This window comes from Lampris incognitus, chromosome 9 (genome assembly GCF_029633865.1).
Source record: "Lampris incognitus isolate fLamInc1 chromosome 9, fLamInc1.hap2, whole genome shotgun sequence".
Classification (NCBI taxonomy): Eukaryota; Metazoa; Chordata; class Actinopteri; order Lampriformes; family Lampridae; genus Lampris; species Lampris incognitus.
Window position 1 is genome coordinate 50,978,682 of NC_079219.1, and position 17,642 is coordinate 50,996,323.

The 17,642-nt window shown below is 44.5% G+C and overlaps 1 protein-coding gene across 2 annotated transcripts in view; it reads right to left on the bottom strand.

Annotated features, from left to right (window-relative positions):
* Positions 1–17,642, bottom strand: part of sema6e (sema domain, transmembrane domain (TM), and cytoplasmic domain, (semaphorin) 6E) — a 224,375-nt gene that overhangs the window by 30,355 nt on the left and 176,378 nt on the right. For both annotated transcript variants that reach the window (XM_056285729.1, XM_056285728.1), the window contains exon 17: positions 76–153. In XM_056285729.1, coding sequence (XP_056141704.1) covers positions 76–153 — 78 coding nt within the window. The remainder of the gene's footprint in view (positions 1–75; positions 154–17,642) is intronic.

Below are 17,642 nucleotides of genomic sequence, written 5' to 3' on the forward strand. Positions count from 1 at the left end.
GGGAGTCAGCGACAGTCCCCGCGGCCGTGGCGTGTGGACACGGGGGTCACACCCGAGTGTGTGCGGAGAACTTACTTGAAGCCAGGTGAGATGGTGGCACAGTTCCCCGACTTCAGCCACACGCAGTAAGGATCCCTCGAAGACAGACAGGTTCTATAAGACAGACAGAAAGGACAAAACAGGAAGTGAGATCACCGCGTGTGAAGAACTCTACATAGTTTCCTGGTGGTTCAGAAGAACCAGAGCTGACAGGATGTTCTGAAACACCGCCATGTGTGTGCATATATATATATATATATATATATATATATATATATATATATATATATATATATATATATATACTAGAAGAACCCCGCTAAAATGTAGCGGTTTGGTTATCCACCCGTCTAAATCTCCCTCCTCTTCATCCTGCCAGCTAACCGCCTTCCCCCTGCCCCTAAACCGCCCCCCCACTCCCTCCCCCCAAATGCTCAGAATTATCTGAAATGCCGAGAAAAGTGGTTTTTAGCCATTTTTAGAAAATCTATATTTTGCATAATTATGCATAATTATTATAATTTTCTGCTATTTTTCTGGTCCTCTCTGGAACAATACCTACCACCTCCAAAAAAAATTAGGATCATAAGTGCATTTTTGCAAAATGCATATTTTGCACAATGCCAAAACATTTGTCCCAGAAATTTTTTTTATATAGGTGAAAAAATCAAAGATGCTCAGAATCATCTGATATGCCGAGAAAAGTGGTTTTTAGCCATTTTTAGAAAAATGCATATTTTGCATATTTATGCATAATTATGCATAATTTTAATTTTCTGGGATTTTCCCCTTACTCTCTGAGACAATACCTACCACCTCCAAAAAGAATTAGGATCATAAATGCTTTAGTTTTCGGTCCCGCTATCAACACTAACACACACACACACACACACACACTAACACCACACACACACACACTACGAAAATATATGAGTAGATATATATATATATATATATATCCATCCTTCCATTATCCAAACTGCTTGTCCTGCTGTCAGGGTCGTGGGATGCTGGAGCCTATCCCAGCAGTCATTGGGCGGCAGGCGGGGAGACACCCTGGACAGGCCGCCAGTCCATCACAGAATGCAGAGTGATAAACTGGCTAAAAAACTACATAACTGCAAGTGGTGTTTTTTTGAGTTGATTTTCATAAATCACTAAATCGGTTCACCCTGTGCATGTATAACTGCAAAATAAAATAAATGGATTGGATTTTTTTCAAGCTACATATTATCCATGACCCTAAAAACTTTAATGGCACGTACATGGGCTCTACCCGGTGGGTGAGTGAACATTGAATATACATACATACATACAAATATATGTACTACTACTGCTTTCAGCTGCTCCCATTAGGGGTCGCCCCAGCGGATCCTCCGTTTCCATCTCTTCCTGTTCTCTGCATCCTCCTCCGTCACACCAGCCACCTGCATGTCCTCCCTCACCACATCCATAAACCTCCTCTTTGGTCTTCCTCTTCTTCTCTTCCCTGGCAGCTCCATATTCAGCATCCTTCTCCCAATATACCCAGCATCTCTCCTCCACACATGTCCAAACCATCTCAATCTTGCCTCTCTTGCTTTGTCTCCAAACCGTCCAACCCGAGCTGTCCCTCTAATATACTCGTCCCCAATCCTGTCCTTCTTCGTCACTCCCAATGAAAATCTTAGCATCTTCAACTCTGCCACCTCCAGTTCCACCTCCTGTCTTTTCACTATTTTATTTCATTCGTCATTGTATTTACATACAACAACAAAAAATATTAATAACTGCCCCCCACAGTTGATATATCTCCAAATAATTTACCTCTCTATATTCAGTGATATTTTCGACTTTTTCAGTTTGTTATCTGGGACAATTTCAAACATATACGTAAGTCTGCAGAGTACAGGTAATTGTAGCTGTGGTACCACGTTGATCTGAAAAAAAAACTTTTAAAGAGTCAATAAACAGTTTTAATGAGGACCCTGTGAGCAGTTTATAATATCGCAGAATACTAACAGTGACCCACACTGAACATGCAGGTATCAGACTGAAACTTGTGTCAAAGTGCGATCCTTGTGGGCCAGAGCAGAGCATCACTCTTACAGAACAGAGGAAATTCAAAACAGGAAGTGTCCTGGTCCATGTGCCCACCCGTCCACCAAGACACCGAAGAAAGCCTATGAGCTCTATGTCGGATGTAAAACTGGTGACCAAGAGAAACCCTGGGCTCCTCACATTTGTGCAGCATGTGCAGTCAACCTGAGAGCTTGGCTCAGAGGTACTCGGAAGTCAATGCCATTTGCAGTCCCAATGATATGGTGAGAACAGAAGGATCATGTGATGGACTGTTACTTCTGTCTGACCAATGTATCTGGCTTCTCTACTAAAAATAAGAAATCTACTGAATACCCCAATCTGCCTTCAGCCATGAGACCAGTGCCACATGAGGACAGTTTGCCAGTACCGAAGCCACCAGAGACAGGGAGCCTAGATGAGGCAGATGAAGATGCCACAATGCATGAACCAGATGTGGAAAACAACACTGATCCAGATGTTGAACCCTTTATGCCTGGTTATCCTCATCTGATAACACAGCCAGAACTACATGACCTGGTCAGGGACTTAAGATTTGTCAGAAGCTAAAGCAGAACTACTTGGTTCAAGATCGCAAGGATGGGGTTTGCTGTCACCAGGTACAACCATTTCTATCTTTCAGAACTGTCAAGAACATTTGACAAACTTCTTTATGCAGGTTGACAACCTCTGTTTCTGCACTGACACTGATGGATTGTTGTGTGCATGACCCACAACAATGGCGTCTTTTTATGGAGTCGTTAAAGTTAAGCCTGAAAGCTGTCCTGTTACACAATGGCAATGTCCACCCTTCAGTACCTACTGGCTATGCAGTACACATGAAAGAACCTTCAATAACATGAAACTGTTATTGAAACACATACAGTACAACAATTATGACTGGAACATCTGTGGTGATCTAGAAGTATTGGCACTGCTACTAGGAATGCAGCTCGGATATACAAAGTACTGTTGTGTCCTTTGTGAATGGGATAGCTGTGCTAAAGAGTCACATTACATTAAAAAGAACTGGCCGCTCTGTAAACATTTTGTTCCAGGGCAGGAAAGTGTGGCACATAAACCACTTGTCGACCCAACAAAGATATTTCTGCCTCCTCTTCATATGAAACTCGGATTGATGAACATTTTTGTGAAAGCAGTGAACAAAGAAGGTGATGGATTTCACTATTTGAGACCGATGTTTCCAAGAGTAACTGATGTCAAGATGAAGGAAGGCATTTTTGTTGGTCCACAAATCAGGTCATCAATAACAGGGTGTTCGAATATCTGCTACTGGGGCCAGAGAAAATAGCACGGAAGGCATTTAAGGATGTTGTTGGAGCACCAAACTACATTGAGCTGCTTGACAACATGCTTAAAGCATACAAAATCATGAAGTGCAACATCCATCCATCCATTTTCCAAACCGCTTATCCTGCTCTCAGGGTCACGGGGATGCTGGAGCCTATCCCAGCAGTCATTGGGCGGCAGGCAGGGAGACACCCTGGACAGGCCGCCAGACTATCACACAGGGCCGACATACACACACACACCCACACACATTCATACCTAGGGACAATTTACTACGGCCGATTCACCTGACTTACATGTCCTTAGACTGTGGGGGGAAACCGGAGCCCCCGGAGGAAACCCACACAGACACGGGGAGAACATGCAAACTCCACACAGGACAACCCGGGACGACCCCCAAGGTTGGACTACCCCGGGGGTTCGAACCCAGGACTTTCTTATTGTGAGGTGACCACGTAACCACTGCGCCACAGTGCCGCCATGAAGTGCAACATGTCATTGAAAATTCATTTTCTACTTGCACACTTGGGATTTCTTCCCTGCTGAACTTGGTGCAGTCAGTGACAAACATGGTGAAAGGTTTCACCAGGACATTGCGACCATGGAAAAGAGGTATCAGGGCAACTGAAATCCATCAATGGAATCCAACTGGAGCCCATTAACCGAGAGGCACCAGATGCCGAGTACAAACGAAAATCAGCTGCAAAACATTTTAAGCTCAGTTGAACTAACACAACGTGTCAGCATCATTATGCAATTAAACATGTGAAATTCAATAAAAGTTGTTTTAATGTTTCTCCAAATCCCTACGTGATACAGCAAATCTGAAACTATTTTTGTGTTCAGCTTGACGTTGTCTATCATAATCTTTTTTTTTTCAAGAAGCAAAATGCTTGAAAAAAATTTGTTGTCCAGTTTAACTAATAAGATTTGTATGTGAACAGGAATGTCAGCGTTTTCTGTGCTGTATGCAGTTGTACATCTCTCTATGATTAAGACTGTTTACATGTTATGTATTAAGCCGTCCACATTGGAGCATCCTCTTCTTTCCTGCCTTGTTTCTCTTTGTCTCCACATCCATCTCTCCTAACGTGTCCATAAGACACAAGCATATTTTAAGGTTTATTTTGCAGCATTTTCTGCTTCATTTAGACAGGACAGTGGCGAGTGATATGGGAGAGGGTTAAGAGATTGGATGGGACATCACTGGATATGAGCCGGATGTGCGGTGTGGCACATGCATGCTGTCTGTCCAAGTCACTAGGACACGTTAAAGCATTTATGTTTCACTGGATTACAGTTAACTGAACCAGGTTCAGCAGGCTTTTACTTCTCTCAGGTTTAGCCATTGGGCAGGACAACAACAGTATGGGCTGTGGTCTCCGGGGGCGACATTTTGCTGGTGGCAATCTGCGAAGGAGTGACATAGCTGAACTGAAGGGCCAGTGGGTGGCCTCCCTCTATAACAAAGCATGCTAGGAAAAGAGGTCAGTGGTGTCCAGGGTGGTTTTGGAAGACAGCGAGAAATGTGTTCTGAAGTTATTGGTTCTGTGTGTGTGTGTGAGATAGTGTGTTTGTGTGTGACAGTATATGTGTACATGTCCTTCATTCATTCACTCATCTTCAGCCGCTTCTCCGGGGTCGGGTCACGGTGGCAGCAAGCTAAATTGGCACTCCAGATGTCCCTCTCCCTAGCAACGAGCTGGAGGACATTGTCATTCATGTCCTCCTAAAATCTTCAGACTGTTTCAGGCCATTTCAGGTTGGAGCGGAGATTGACAAGCGGATTGGTGCAGCATCAGCAGTATTGCGGACGTTGTACTGAACCGTTGTGGTGAAGAAGGAGCTGAGCCAGAAGGCAAAGCTCTCAATTTACCAGTCAATCTTCGTTCCAACCCTCACCTATGGTCATGAGCTTTGGGTAGTGACCGAAAGGGTGAGATCGCGGGTACAAGTGGCTGAAATGAGTTTCCTCTGTAGGGTGCCTGGGCTCAGCCTTAGAGATAGGGTGAGGAGCTCGAACATCCGGAGGGAGCTCGGAGTACAGCCGCTGCTCCTTCGTGTCGAAAGGGGCAAGTTGAGGTGGTTCGGGCATCTGATTAGGATGCCTACTGGGCGCCTTCCTTTGGGAGTTTTCCGGGCATGTCCAACTGGGAGGACACCCCGGGGTAGACCCAGAACTTGCTGGAGGGACTACATGTTCAATCTGACCTGGGAATGCCTTGGGATCCCTCAGGGAGGAGCTTGAGGGCATTGCTACGGAAAGGGATGTCTGGAGTGTCCTACTTAGCTTGCTGCCACCGTGACTCGACCCCGGAGAAGCGGCTGATGATGAGATGAGATGAGATGAGATGAGATGAGACATTATCTACCTGATAAACTCATGTTAGACCATTTGAGTTTTATGAGAACCAAAGTCAAATGTACTTGGCTAATTAAACGGATTCTGAAATAATGCAAACTTTTTTCTCATTATTGTCTACATTAATATAACCATTGAGCATTAACAGGTGTCCAGGGCTTTAAAGGTCATTAAAAGCAATTCCAAGCCTCGGTGTCCCTTCAAGCCAATCTAATCTTCTAATCAAGTAGCACAAAAAAGAGTGACTATTTCTCTACAGTGGAGAAAATTTTAGAGCTTTTGTATTCCCTATGTCTAGTCACCCAGCCGGGAGCAATATGAAAAAAGATGGAAATGTCGATGTATCTGAGTGGTTTGAAAAATCCACAGATCTGCAGATCTTCAGGGTTTCAGGGGCCCTTTGCTGCCTGACTGGCATTATTTTCATCAAAACTCCCATTTCATACAATGCCTCCCCATTGTCCAAAAAAAACACAGCAATTTCTGAAACCTAATATTGGCAGCAGTGCCTCAGGCAAAAAAACAGAAAACCTAGTTGTGCTTTTGTGAGCAACAGGGACTTTAGTGAGGACATGTGAAATGAAAGGGGTGACTATGAGAAGAATAGAGAAAATGGAAAAAAAATCTATCTATCTATCTATCTATCTATCTATCTATCTATCTATCTATCTATCTATCTACATACATACATACATACATACATACATACATACATACATACACACACACACACACACATATACACACACACACACATATATATATACACATATATATAGTATACACACACACATATATATATATACATACATACATACATACACACACACACACACACACACACACATTATATATAGTGTTTTTTTTTTGGAAACCATCAATGGTGTGGATAAAAGTGCTCAACAAATGAGCGGAATGCATTAAAGTTTTTTTTTCCTACATCTAACTTTATATATATATATACACACACACACACACACACACACACACAATGAGGTTAGCAGCTGATGAGTGCGCAACGCACGAAACAGGCCTGTACTGTTATGTATTAAAACTTTTTTTCCTGCATCTGTATCGATATTCCGCTCCTCATTAGTTGAGCACTTATGACGAAGGCTGGGTGTTTGTCACGGAAGTTGCTGGTGTCACGGATTCCGTGATTCTCGCCATTTTTTTTGCCATGTCTGCGATTTCCCTAGTTTTTAGTGCTTTCCGTGATTTCTCTACAGTTTTAAACGGTAGCCTTATTTGTCAATCTTAACGTAGCCTACAGTGTGATCTGTATAGGCACTAAGCATTTTAACCATCACTTCTGAAGCGCATGTAGCCTAGCATTGTACATTTTGACCTACACTCCGACCCATAGATTGTCCCAATTAGCGGAGGTTTACAGTGTAAGGTTACGTTCCCATGGTTACGTTAGAAGTGCGAATGAATGAACAGCTAACGTTAGTCACGGTCCAATCAAAAATGTCAAAATGAGTAAAACTGCAAAGACCTCCGCTAAAGCACGACCCCTACAATACCCAGAACAAACGTTTCATGTCAGTGGTGGTTTGTTATTTTGCTCAGTGTGCAACATCCCGGTGGACTACACTCGAAAAGCAAGTTGCGGCAAGCATTTGCAGACAGACGTCCATAAAAAGAAAACCGCAGATCGGGCCATTGAAACCGAAAAGAGCCAAAAACTGCAGAAAACCGTGTCAGAGCTGTTTCAAGCTAAAACAACCGCACAATTGCATAGACAGAGGGAGGTCATTAAACTTACAGAAGCTTTCACTTCAGCCAACATCCCCTTACACACACTGGACAATGTTGGCCTGAAGTCCTGTCTAGAATGCAATCTCCGCGACATCGGAGTAATTCCAGGTGCCTGTCAACTCCGACGCACCTACCTGCCTAGCATATTCGTGAAACACGTGAACGAGATCAAAGACAAACTCCAAGTTTGAGACGGAATTAGCATTGTTGCTGACGAGGCAGTTGCCCGCTGTTTTTAAAAAAATTTTTTTATTCAAGCACTTGTTACTGTTGCTACAGTTGCGCATGTTATTTCAATAATTTACCACTACTGTGCATGAGATCTCTTGGTTAATTGAATACATTCAAGCTATTTAAAACACTCCGTGATTTCTGCCTCTTTCTTTTCAGTTTTCCGTGATTGTCTACAACTTTGCCGTGATTGCTCCGTGACTTTAGTCAATATTTTCCGTGACAAACACCCAGCCTTACTTATAACAATACCATTGATGGTTTCAAAAAAAAAAGTTTTATATATATATACCCAGTCAAGTCAAGTCATCCATTCATCCATCCATTATCTAAACCGTTTATCCAGCTCTCAGGGTCGCGGGGATGCTGGAGCCTATCCCAGCAGTTGTTGGGCGGCAGGCGGGGAGACACCCTGGACAAGCTGTCAGGCCATCACAGGGCCGACACACACACACACACACACACACACACACACACACACACACACACACACACACACACACACACACACACCTAGGGACAATTTAACATGGCCGATTCACCTGAACTACATGTCCTTGGACTGTGGGAGGAAACCGGAGCACCCGGAGGAAACCCACACAGATACAGGGAGAACATGCAAACTCCACACAGAGGACGACCCGGGACGATCCTCAACGTTGGACTACCCCGGGGCTTGAACTAAGGACTTTCCTGCTGTGAGGCAACCATGCTAACCACTGCACCACCATGCCGCCCGAGTCAAGTCAATTTTATCTGTATAGCCCAATATCACATGCACAAGCCAGTGTATTCTTACTGCCAGTCCCAAGCCCAGATAAATGGGGAGGGTTGCATCAGGGAGGACATCCGGTGTAAAACCTTTGCCAAATCATATATCCATCAATCCATCCATTATCCAAACTGCTTATCCTGCTCTCTGGGTCGCGGGGATGCTGGAGCCTATCCCAGCAGTCACTGGGCTGCAGGCAGGGAGACAACCTGGACAGGCCGCCAGGCCATCGATTGAGGTCCGGGTTACAAACAACCACCACCAGTACTGTTGGCCTGCATTGTGCCGGTGGAAACTATGCTACTGTTGGGTGAAGGAGAAGGAGAGGGGGAAGGCATGCCCAGAGGCGGTGGGAGAGGAAGAAGGGTAGGAGTGTGGAGGTGAGAGTCAGAACTTTGAATGTTGGCACTATGACTGGTAAAGGGAGAGAGCTGGCTGATATGATTGAGAGAAGAAAGGTAGGTCTACTGTGTGTGCAAGAGACCAGGTGAAAGGGAGGTAAGGCCAGGAACATAGGAGGTAGGTTCAAACTCTGCTACCATGGTGCGGATAGGGGGGGAAATGGGGTAGGGGTAATTCTGAAGGAAGAAAATGTCAAGAGTGTGTTGGCGGTGAAGACAGTGTTGGACAGAGTGATGAGCATGAAGCTGGAAATTGAAGGTGTGATGATGAACTTTATCATTGCATATGCCCTTGCAAGTCGGGTGTGAGATGGAAGAGAAAGAAGAATTCTGGAGTGAGTTGGATGAAATGGTGGAGTGTGTACCCAAGGAGGAGAGAGTGGTGATTGGAGCAGACTTCAATGGGCATGTTGATGAAGGGAATGGATGTGATGGGTAGGTATGGTGTCAAGGAGGGGAATGTGGAAGGACAGATGGTGGTGGATTTTGCACAAAGGATGGAAATTGCTGTGGTGAATATGTATTTCAAGAAGAGGAAGAAACACGCAGAGAGTGACATATAAAAGGAGGAAAATGCACACAGGTGGACTATATCTCATACAGTGTCAATGTTTTGGTAGGGATGCACATTTCCTCGCAGAACTTGATTTGATGTATGACATCACTGTGTCAGAGAGTTCATCAAGGGAGTCGCAAGCTGCACCAAATATATTCCAATTAGTGCATTGAAATCACCCTCGAAGCATTTCAGTGGCACCCATGGACCAGGACCTGACAGATTTGGATGCTTTCTTGATGGATTTGAGCTTTTGTCTGTATTTTGGGATGAGGAGTAACACAGGGTGGTCGGACTTCTGCAGTGGAGCCACCGGGAATGCACGGTAGGCAGATGTAGCAGTGATCCAATGTTTTGTTTTCTCTGCTATGGCAAGTGACTTGTTGCTTATAGTTCAGGAGTTCAAGGGACAGGTTCGTATGGTTGAAATCACCTAACACAATGACAGACGTGTCAGGGTTGGAGTTTTCAACGGAGGAAATGTGTTGCGACAGTTCGCTAATGGCTGTGTTAGCATTAGCTTTTGGTGGAACGTAAACACCAACTAATACAACTGAAGCGAATTCTCTCGGAAGGTAATATGGTCTGCCTTTCAAACTGATGAATTCAAGACCATAAGAGCAGTAGCGACGAAGGACGGTTGAGTTGTTACACCAATGCTAATTGACCATGAGACAAATACCTCCGCCTTTTGACTTACGACAGTGTTACTCTTTACGCGGCTCGTGAGACTTTGTTTTGCGCCTCATATAGATCCACTGATAACAATAAGAACATAGCTATAACCTACTTCTATAGGTTCCGTTTGCGTCCTGTTTTAGCACATTGAAATGAATTATCCAGCAGATGGCAGCATACTGAAGCTACGTCAAAGAACGAAGGCTACGTAACAGCGTGGGATCATGGGTAGACGTATAGCCTATGTGCGTAGCTTTATATTTGTGAAAAAAAAAATTCATGTTGATAATGCTTATGTATAATTGCATATGTACATGCATACATAAGATGAGTTCCACTCCCAGCCTTACAAACGCACAAACAAGTATTACATATTTTAATAATGCAATGTAATTATTGAGAATAAAAAGAGATGTAAGGATGTAAAACATGGTACTGTATTTTTTTTAAACATACACAAAGATGGTAAATATCTTGAGAGTGATGATAAAAAAAACACACCCGAGTTATGTGTGCAATCTCTGTGGCTCTTTGAGGAATGGTCTTACTCATAAGTGGCTCTCCTAAGAAAATTAGTGAGTACCACTGACTTATGAGATAGTCTGACTGAAGATTGTGAAGCCAGGTGGGTTACCGCTTGATCAGGGACCAATTAATCCCGCCATGTCTCAGTAAAGCAGAAGGCTGAACAGTCTCTGTAGTCTCTGTCGGTTTGTGTTAAAGACAAAAGTTCATCCATTTTACTTTCGAGGGATCGCACATTGAATAAGATCAGTGCTGGTAGTGGGGGCTGACAGGGCCGTCTCCTAAACCTGGAGAGCATCCCTGTTCTCCATCTCCCTGTGCTAGGTGTATTTCCCCCTGGGTGGCGATCCAGTATTGTTTACAACCAGTATATCCTCTGGAATGTTGGCAGAAATGTTGGCAGATAGTCCCAAATCGTCAAATGTAGTCCTCCTGATGTACAGAAGCTCTCACGGTTGTATTTCCATATGCTTCCAGATGCTTTTCTGACATAAACCATAGACAAAATTGCAAGACACGGCAGTAGAGCAGGAACCGGGGCAAGCCTTACGGCGGCCATCTTGGAGCGATCTTGGGAAGTAGAAAGTGAAAAGTTTTCTTGATTAAAATTGCCGATGGCTACTTTAATGTGCAGCAAAAAAATAAACACTGTGAATCCATGGTGACAAATGGAAAAACAGCACAAAGATTCCTTCCTAAAAAAAAAAAACCTATCAAGCTCTGGAGCTGTAAAGTGCAAAGATGCCAGAGTACACCAGTCATCTGTTTTGTTGTTGTTTTTAGTATTTTAACGGGTAGATGGTGGCTTTAACACTTTCAGTGTCAGGGGTATCATTCTCACTGAGCCAACCATAATTGTCTGAACCTGAACCTCCACAAAAAAAGTGTCTACCAAATTGCCAATGCTGTTTTTGCTAGTAGTCCGGTTTATGGTGTTGGCTTTGTCTATTTCCCCTGAGATTACTTGTGATGGCAACACTTTCAGGTAAATTGAAAGAGTTCGGTGTGTAGTGCAGTATGTACCACATAGTAAATACTGTTTAGGAAAGGCCTAGGATATTTAGGACCCTAATCCTACCCCTCGACTGATTCCGTATTCTTTCTTAGTTGTGATACAAGTTTTAGAGACCCTATTACAAGTTTTAGAGACCCTATTAACTCACAATACTGACAGATGGTAGTGACGCTAAGAGAACCAGGTGGCCAAGTTTGGAAGGCAAAAACTCTTGGGTGAATATTCTGTCTTAAGTTCAACAGTATAAACCTCCAGTCATGCTGAACCTTCTATTTTAGTGAACTTATGTTTGGTAAATGTTATGCTGGGTTCCCCTCATGTAGCTGGCCTTGAAAAAAGTGTTTTTAAAAGACAAATCTTTTGAAGTTGAAAATTACTCTGTGATGAAAAATACATTTTGAGGACACTTGGAAGGTTGCAAAGTTAGAATTGTTGTTTCCATGTCAACATTTTGTTCAGAATTGAGGACTGCAGCCTTTGTCTTTGACAACAGCCCTTTGTTTTACTAGGCCCCGTTTTTTACTCCAGCTAATTTTCTTGCTCCCCGGACTTATATTCTATTTTTGGCTGTGAGGAATGTTGACCCCTATCTGTCCCTTAACCAGTAACCCCCCCAACGCACGCACGCACGCACACACACACACACACACACACACACACACACACACACACACACACACACACACACACACACCAGCTACAGCACAGAGAAAATATTTCTTTTCAGTCCCACCAGGGAACACGTATGCCTCCGTAGCACACTAAACTCTCATCGCGGGGTCCTCGAGAAGCTCTCAACAGCATTTACACACAAATTGAAACCAGCTGATTGGCTGCAAGCCAGAAGTGGCGGCCGCTGTTTTCTCAAACTGTAAGAGAGCGGGAGGAGGGGAGATGATGGAGAGATGGAGCGAGAGAGAACAGGGGGAGAAGCAGAGGGAAAGAAGGAGAAAAAAAGAATTTGTCTTTCTTTGAGTTTACGAGCCGACTGCATCCCTGGTATATCTTTTTAAAGTGGCACCGCAGCACACCTCATCCGTGCAGCAGGGGCCCATAACAAGAATCTTATGGGGCCTTGACCAGAGAGTCGACTCCCATATCTCCTTTGTTAGAAAAAAAAACTTTCCGAGCTTAGATTTTGGCGAGTCCAGTTGGGTTAACTGAATTTACAGATGACGTCCTCCATGGGCTGGTGAACAACCTTTAAGCTTGTGGAACCCAATCACCAAACCAAAAACAAATGTGTTCTACCTCAGTTCAAGTTTCTGGACTTTTTTTTTTTTGCCCTGCGGTAGCTGACATCTTGCTTCGACCAGCCTTCTGCAAATAAGATTTGCTCGTCTCCTCATTTTCTCTCTTATGTCTCTTAATATACATCGTCTTCTCCTTTCAGCTGCTTCTGTTAGGGGTCACCACAGCGGATCATACGTTTCTGTCTCTTCCTGTCCTCTGCATCTTCCTCTGTCACACCAACCACCTGCATGTCCTCCCTCACCACAACCATAAACCTCCTCTTTGACCTTCCTCTTTTCCTCTTGCCTGGCAGCTCCATATTCAGCATCCTTTTCCCATTAAACCCAACATCTCTCCTCCACACATGTCCAAACAATCTCAATCTTGCCTCACTTGCTTTTGTCTCCAAACCGTCCAACCCGGGCTGTCCCCCTAATATAATCATTTCTAATCCTGTCCATCTTCATCACTCCCAATGCAAATTTGCCATATCCAGATCCACCTCCTGTCTTTTTGTCAGTGCCACTGTCTCCATACCAGATAACATAGCTGGTCTCACTACCATCTTGTAAACCTTTCCTTTTAACTCTTGCTGGTACCCTTCTGTCGCAACTCACGCCTGACACACTTCACCATCCACTCCACCCTGCCTGCACTCTCTTCTTCACCTCTCTTCCATACTCCCAGTTACGTTGAGCAGTTAACCTCAAGTATTTAAACTCACCCACCTTCGCCACTTCTACTCCTTGCATCCTCACCACACCACTGTCCTCCCTCTCATTCACACATATGTATTCTGTCTTGCTCCTACTGACTTTAATTCCTCTTCTCTCCAGTGCATACTTCCACCTCTCCAGGCTCTCCTCAACCTGCACCCTACTCTCACGACAGATCACAATGTCATCCGCGAACATCATAGTCCACAGAGAATCCTGCCTGATCTCGTCCAACAACCTGTCTATTACCATTGCAAACAAGAGAGGGGTCAGAGATGATGCTTGATGTAATCCCACCTCCACCTTGAACCCATCTGTCATTCATACCACATATCTCACCACTGTCACACTTCCCTCATACATATCCTGCACCACTCCTATATACTTGTCTGCAACTTCCGACTTCCTCATACAATACCACACCTCCTCTCTCGGCACCCTGTCGTATGTTTTCTCTAAATCCACAAAGACACAATGTAACTCCTTCTGGCCTTCTCTATACTTCTCAAAGCAAACATCGCATCTGTGGTGCTCTTTCTTGGCATGAAGTCATACTGCTTCTCGCTAATCATCGCTCCGCCTCTTAACCTAGCTTCCACTACTCATTCCCATGTGTGGCGTGGTGGTCCAGTGGTTAGCACTGTTGTCTCACAGCAAGAAGTCCTGGGTTCAAACCCCAAGTCGTCCTAGGTCCTTTCTTTGTGGAGTTTGCAGTTTCTCCCCGTGTCTGCGTGGGTTTCCTCTGGGTGCTCAGGTTTCCTCCCACCATCAAAAAAGACATGCATGTTAGGGTTAATACTCTTGCCTGTGCCCCTGACCAAGACAATGAAAAGAAGAACTGGATTTGGTCCCAGGGCACTGCAACTGCCCACTGCTCCTACACAACGGGATGGTTTAAAGGCAGAGAATAAATTCCTTGGAAGAATACAATATCAAATAAAGTGGCTTTCATAAAGTGGCTTTCCCATATCTTCATGCTGTGGCTGATCAACTTTATACCTCTGTAGTTACTACAGCTCTGCACATCACCCTTATTCTTGAAAATCAGTACCAGTTCACTTCTCCACTCCTCAGGCATCCTCTCACTTTCCAAGCTCGTGTTAAACAATCTAGTTAAAACCACCACTGCCATCTCTCCTAAACAGCTCCATGCCTGAACAGGTATGTCCAAGTGGACCAACCGCCTTTCCACTCTTCATCCTCTTCATAGCCGCCCTCATTACATTACATTACAGTCATTTAGCCGACGCTTTTATCCAAAGAGACTTACAATAAGTGCATTTAACGTAGGAAATCAGGAGAACTACTAGTCATCAGAGGTCATAAGTGCATCTAAACAAGCATCTAAGAGCAAACCAGTGCTTAAGTAAAAGCGCAAGAAAGAGTTTTTTTTTTTAATGAGTGAATACAATAAGTGCTAATAACAAGTAACAGGGTAGTAGTTCTTGAAGAGGTGAGTTTTCAACCTGAGCCGAAAGATGAGCAACGACTCCGCTGTCCTGACATCAGTGGGGAGTTCATTCCATCACTGTGGGGCCAGGACAGAAAAGAGCCGTGACCGGGTTGATCGGCAGCAGGGGCCTCTGAGCGACGGGGCACCCAGGCATCCCGAGGCAGCAGAGCCAAGTGGTCAGGCGGGGGTGCAGGGCTTGACCATGGCCTGGAGATAGGAAGGAGCTGTTCCTTTCACTACCCTGTAGGCTAGCACTCCCTCCTTGCTAATCCACTGCACTTCCCGATTCACTATCCCCACATCATCCAACCTTCTCTCGCTCTCATTTTCTTCCTTCACCAGCCCCTCAAAGTACTCCTTCCACCATCTGAACACACTCTCCCCACTTTTCAGCACATTTCCATCTTCATCATCCTCACCCTAACCTGCTGCACATCCTACCCAGCTCGGTCCCTCTGTCTAGCCAATCGGTAAAAGTCCTTTTTTCCTTCCTTAGTCTCCTTCCTTAATCTCTAAACTCTCATTCACCGTCTAAGATGGTTGCCATGAGGCTTGCCCTGCTCTGCTGCTGTGTCTTGCACTTGTGTCTATGGTTTATGTCAGAAAAGCATCATGTATATGGAAATATAACCACGAGGAGTTGCTGTACATCAGGAGGACAACATTTGGCAATTTGGGACTATCTGCCAACATTTCTGCCAACATTCCAGAAGAATTACTGGTTGGAAACAACACTGGATTGCCACCCTGTGAAAATACACCTAGGACAGGGAGACAGAACAGGGGTGCTCTCCAGGTTCAGGACACAGCTCTATCGGCCCCCCACTACCAACACTGACCTTATCCAATGTTCAATCCCTCAAAAATGAAAATGGATGGGAGCTTCATGGTGGCTCACCTGGTATAGCGCGTACCACATAAGGCTGAGTCCTTACCGCAGAAGCCTGGGTTCACATCTGGCTCGGGCCCTTTGCTGCATGTCAGCCCCTCTCTCTACCCTGCCTTTCCTGTCTCTCTCAACTATCACAATCTAATAAAAAAGGCAGAAAATGCCAAAAAAAAAAGAAAGAAGGATGAACTTCTGTCTTTAACACAAACCGACAGACTAGAGACTGCTCAGCCCTCTGCTTTACCGATCAATCAGTCCCCGATCAAGCGGTAACCTCCCCTGGCTTCACTATCTTCAGAGCCAACAGGTCAGTCAAACTATCTCACAAATCAAAAGGTGGGGATATTTGTCTCATGGTCAATCAGCGCTGGTGTAACAACTCAACAATCCTTCATCACTACCGCTCTTATGATCCTGAATTCATCAGTTTGAAAGGCAGACCATAATTACCTTCCGAGAGAATTCGCTTCAATTGTATTAGCTGGTGTTTACATTCCACCACAAGCTAATGCTAACACAGCCATTAGCGAACTGTTGCAACATATTTTCTCTGTTGAAAATGCCAACCCTGACACAACTGTGTGTTAGGTGATTTCAGCCATATGAACCTGTCCCTCAAACTCCCGAACAAATCAATTGCCATAGCAGAGAAAACAAAACATTGGATCACTCCTACCTCTCAATTTCGAATGCTTACCAGGTAATCCCAAGGGCTCCATTGGAGAAGTCTGATCACGCTGTGTTACTCCTCATCCCAAAATACTGACAAAAGTTTAAATCCATCAAGAAAACATCCAAATCTGTCAGGTCCTGGTCCATGGATGCTACTGAAATGCTTTGAGGGTGCTTTGAATGCACTAATTGGAATATATTTAGTGCGGTTTGCAACTCCCTCGATGAACTCTCTGACACAGTGATGTCATACATCAAGTTCTGCGAGGAAATGTGTATCCCTACCAAAACACTGACATTGTATGGCAATAAACACCCTAGTTCTCAAAAGAATTACACCTCCTACACAAAGAAAACAACTGGGCATATAAAAATGGAAACAGGGATCAATACAGAGCAGCCAAGTGTAAGTGGCATGCAGCAATAAGAAAAGCAGAGTCCAGCTATGCAACAAAATTGGAACGACAAGGGTCCGCGGTGGTGTAGCGGTCTAAGCATCAGCTTTGTGTCAATGCAGTTGCCCACTGGGGACCGGGGTTCGCACCTAGGTCTCATCAGAGCTGACTATGGCCGGATTCGATGAAGCAGCAATAATTGGCAACGCTGTCTTCGGGAGGGGGGCGGAGTCGGCTTGTGTTTGTCACATGAATGTGTCTGTGTGTGTGTCAGAAAACGCAGTGGTTCGGCCTGGATTTGCCTTGTCATGGAGGTGGCGAGGTGTCTCCTTCGAGACTGCCGGCCGGAGAGATGCAGTTGGCGAATGCATGCAGTACGAGGGTGGGTGTTTGAATTAGAATAGGGAGAGATTGGCCACTAAATTGGGAGAAAAAGGGAAAAATCAGAAATAAATTAAAAAAAAAATTGGAACGACAATTCTCTTCCAGTAACACCAGATCAATATGGAAAAATTTTAAGGAAATGACAGATTACAAAAACACCCCTGCTCCCCTCCTGATAATGACCATAACCT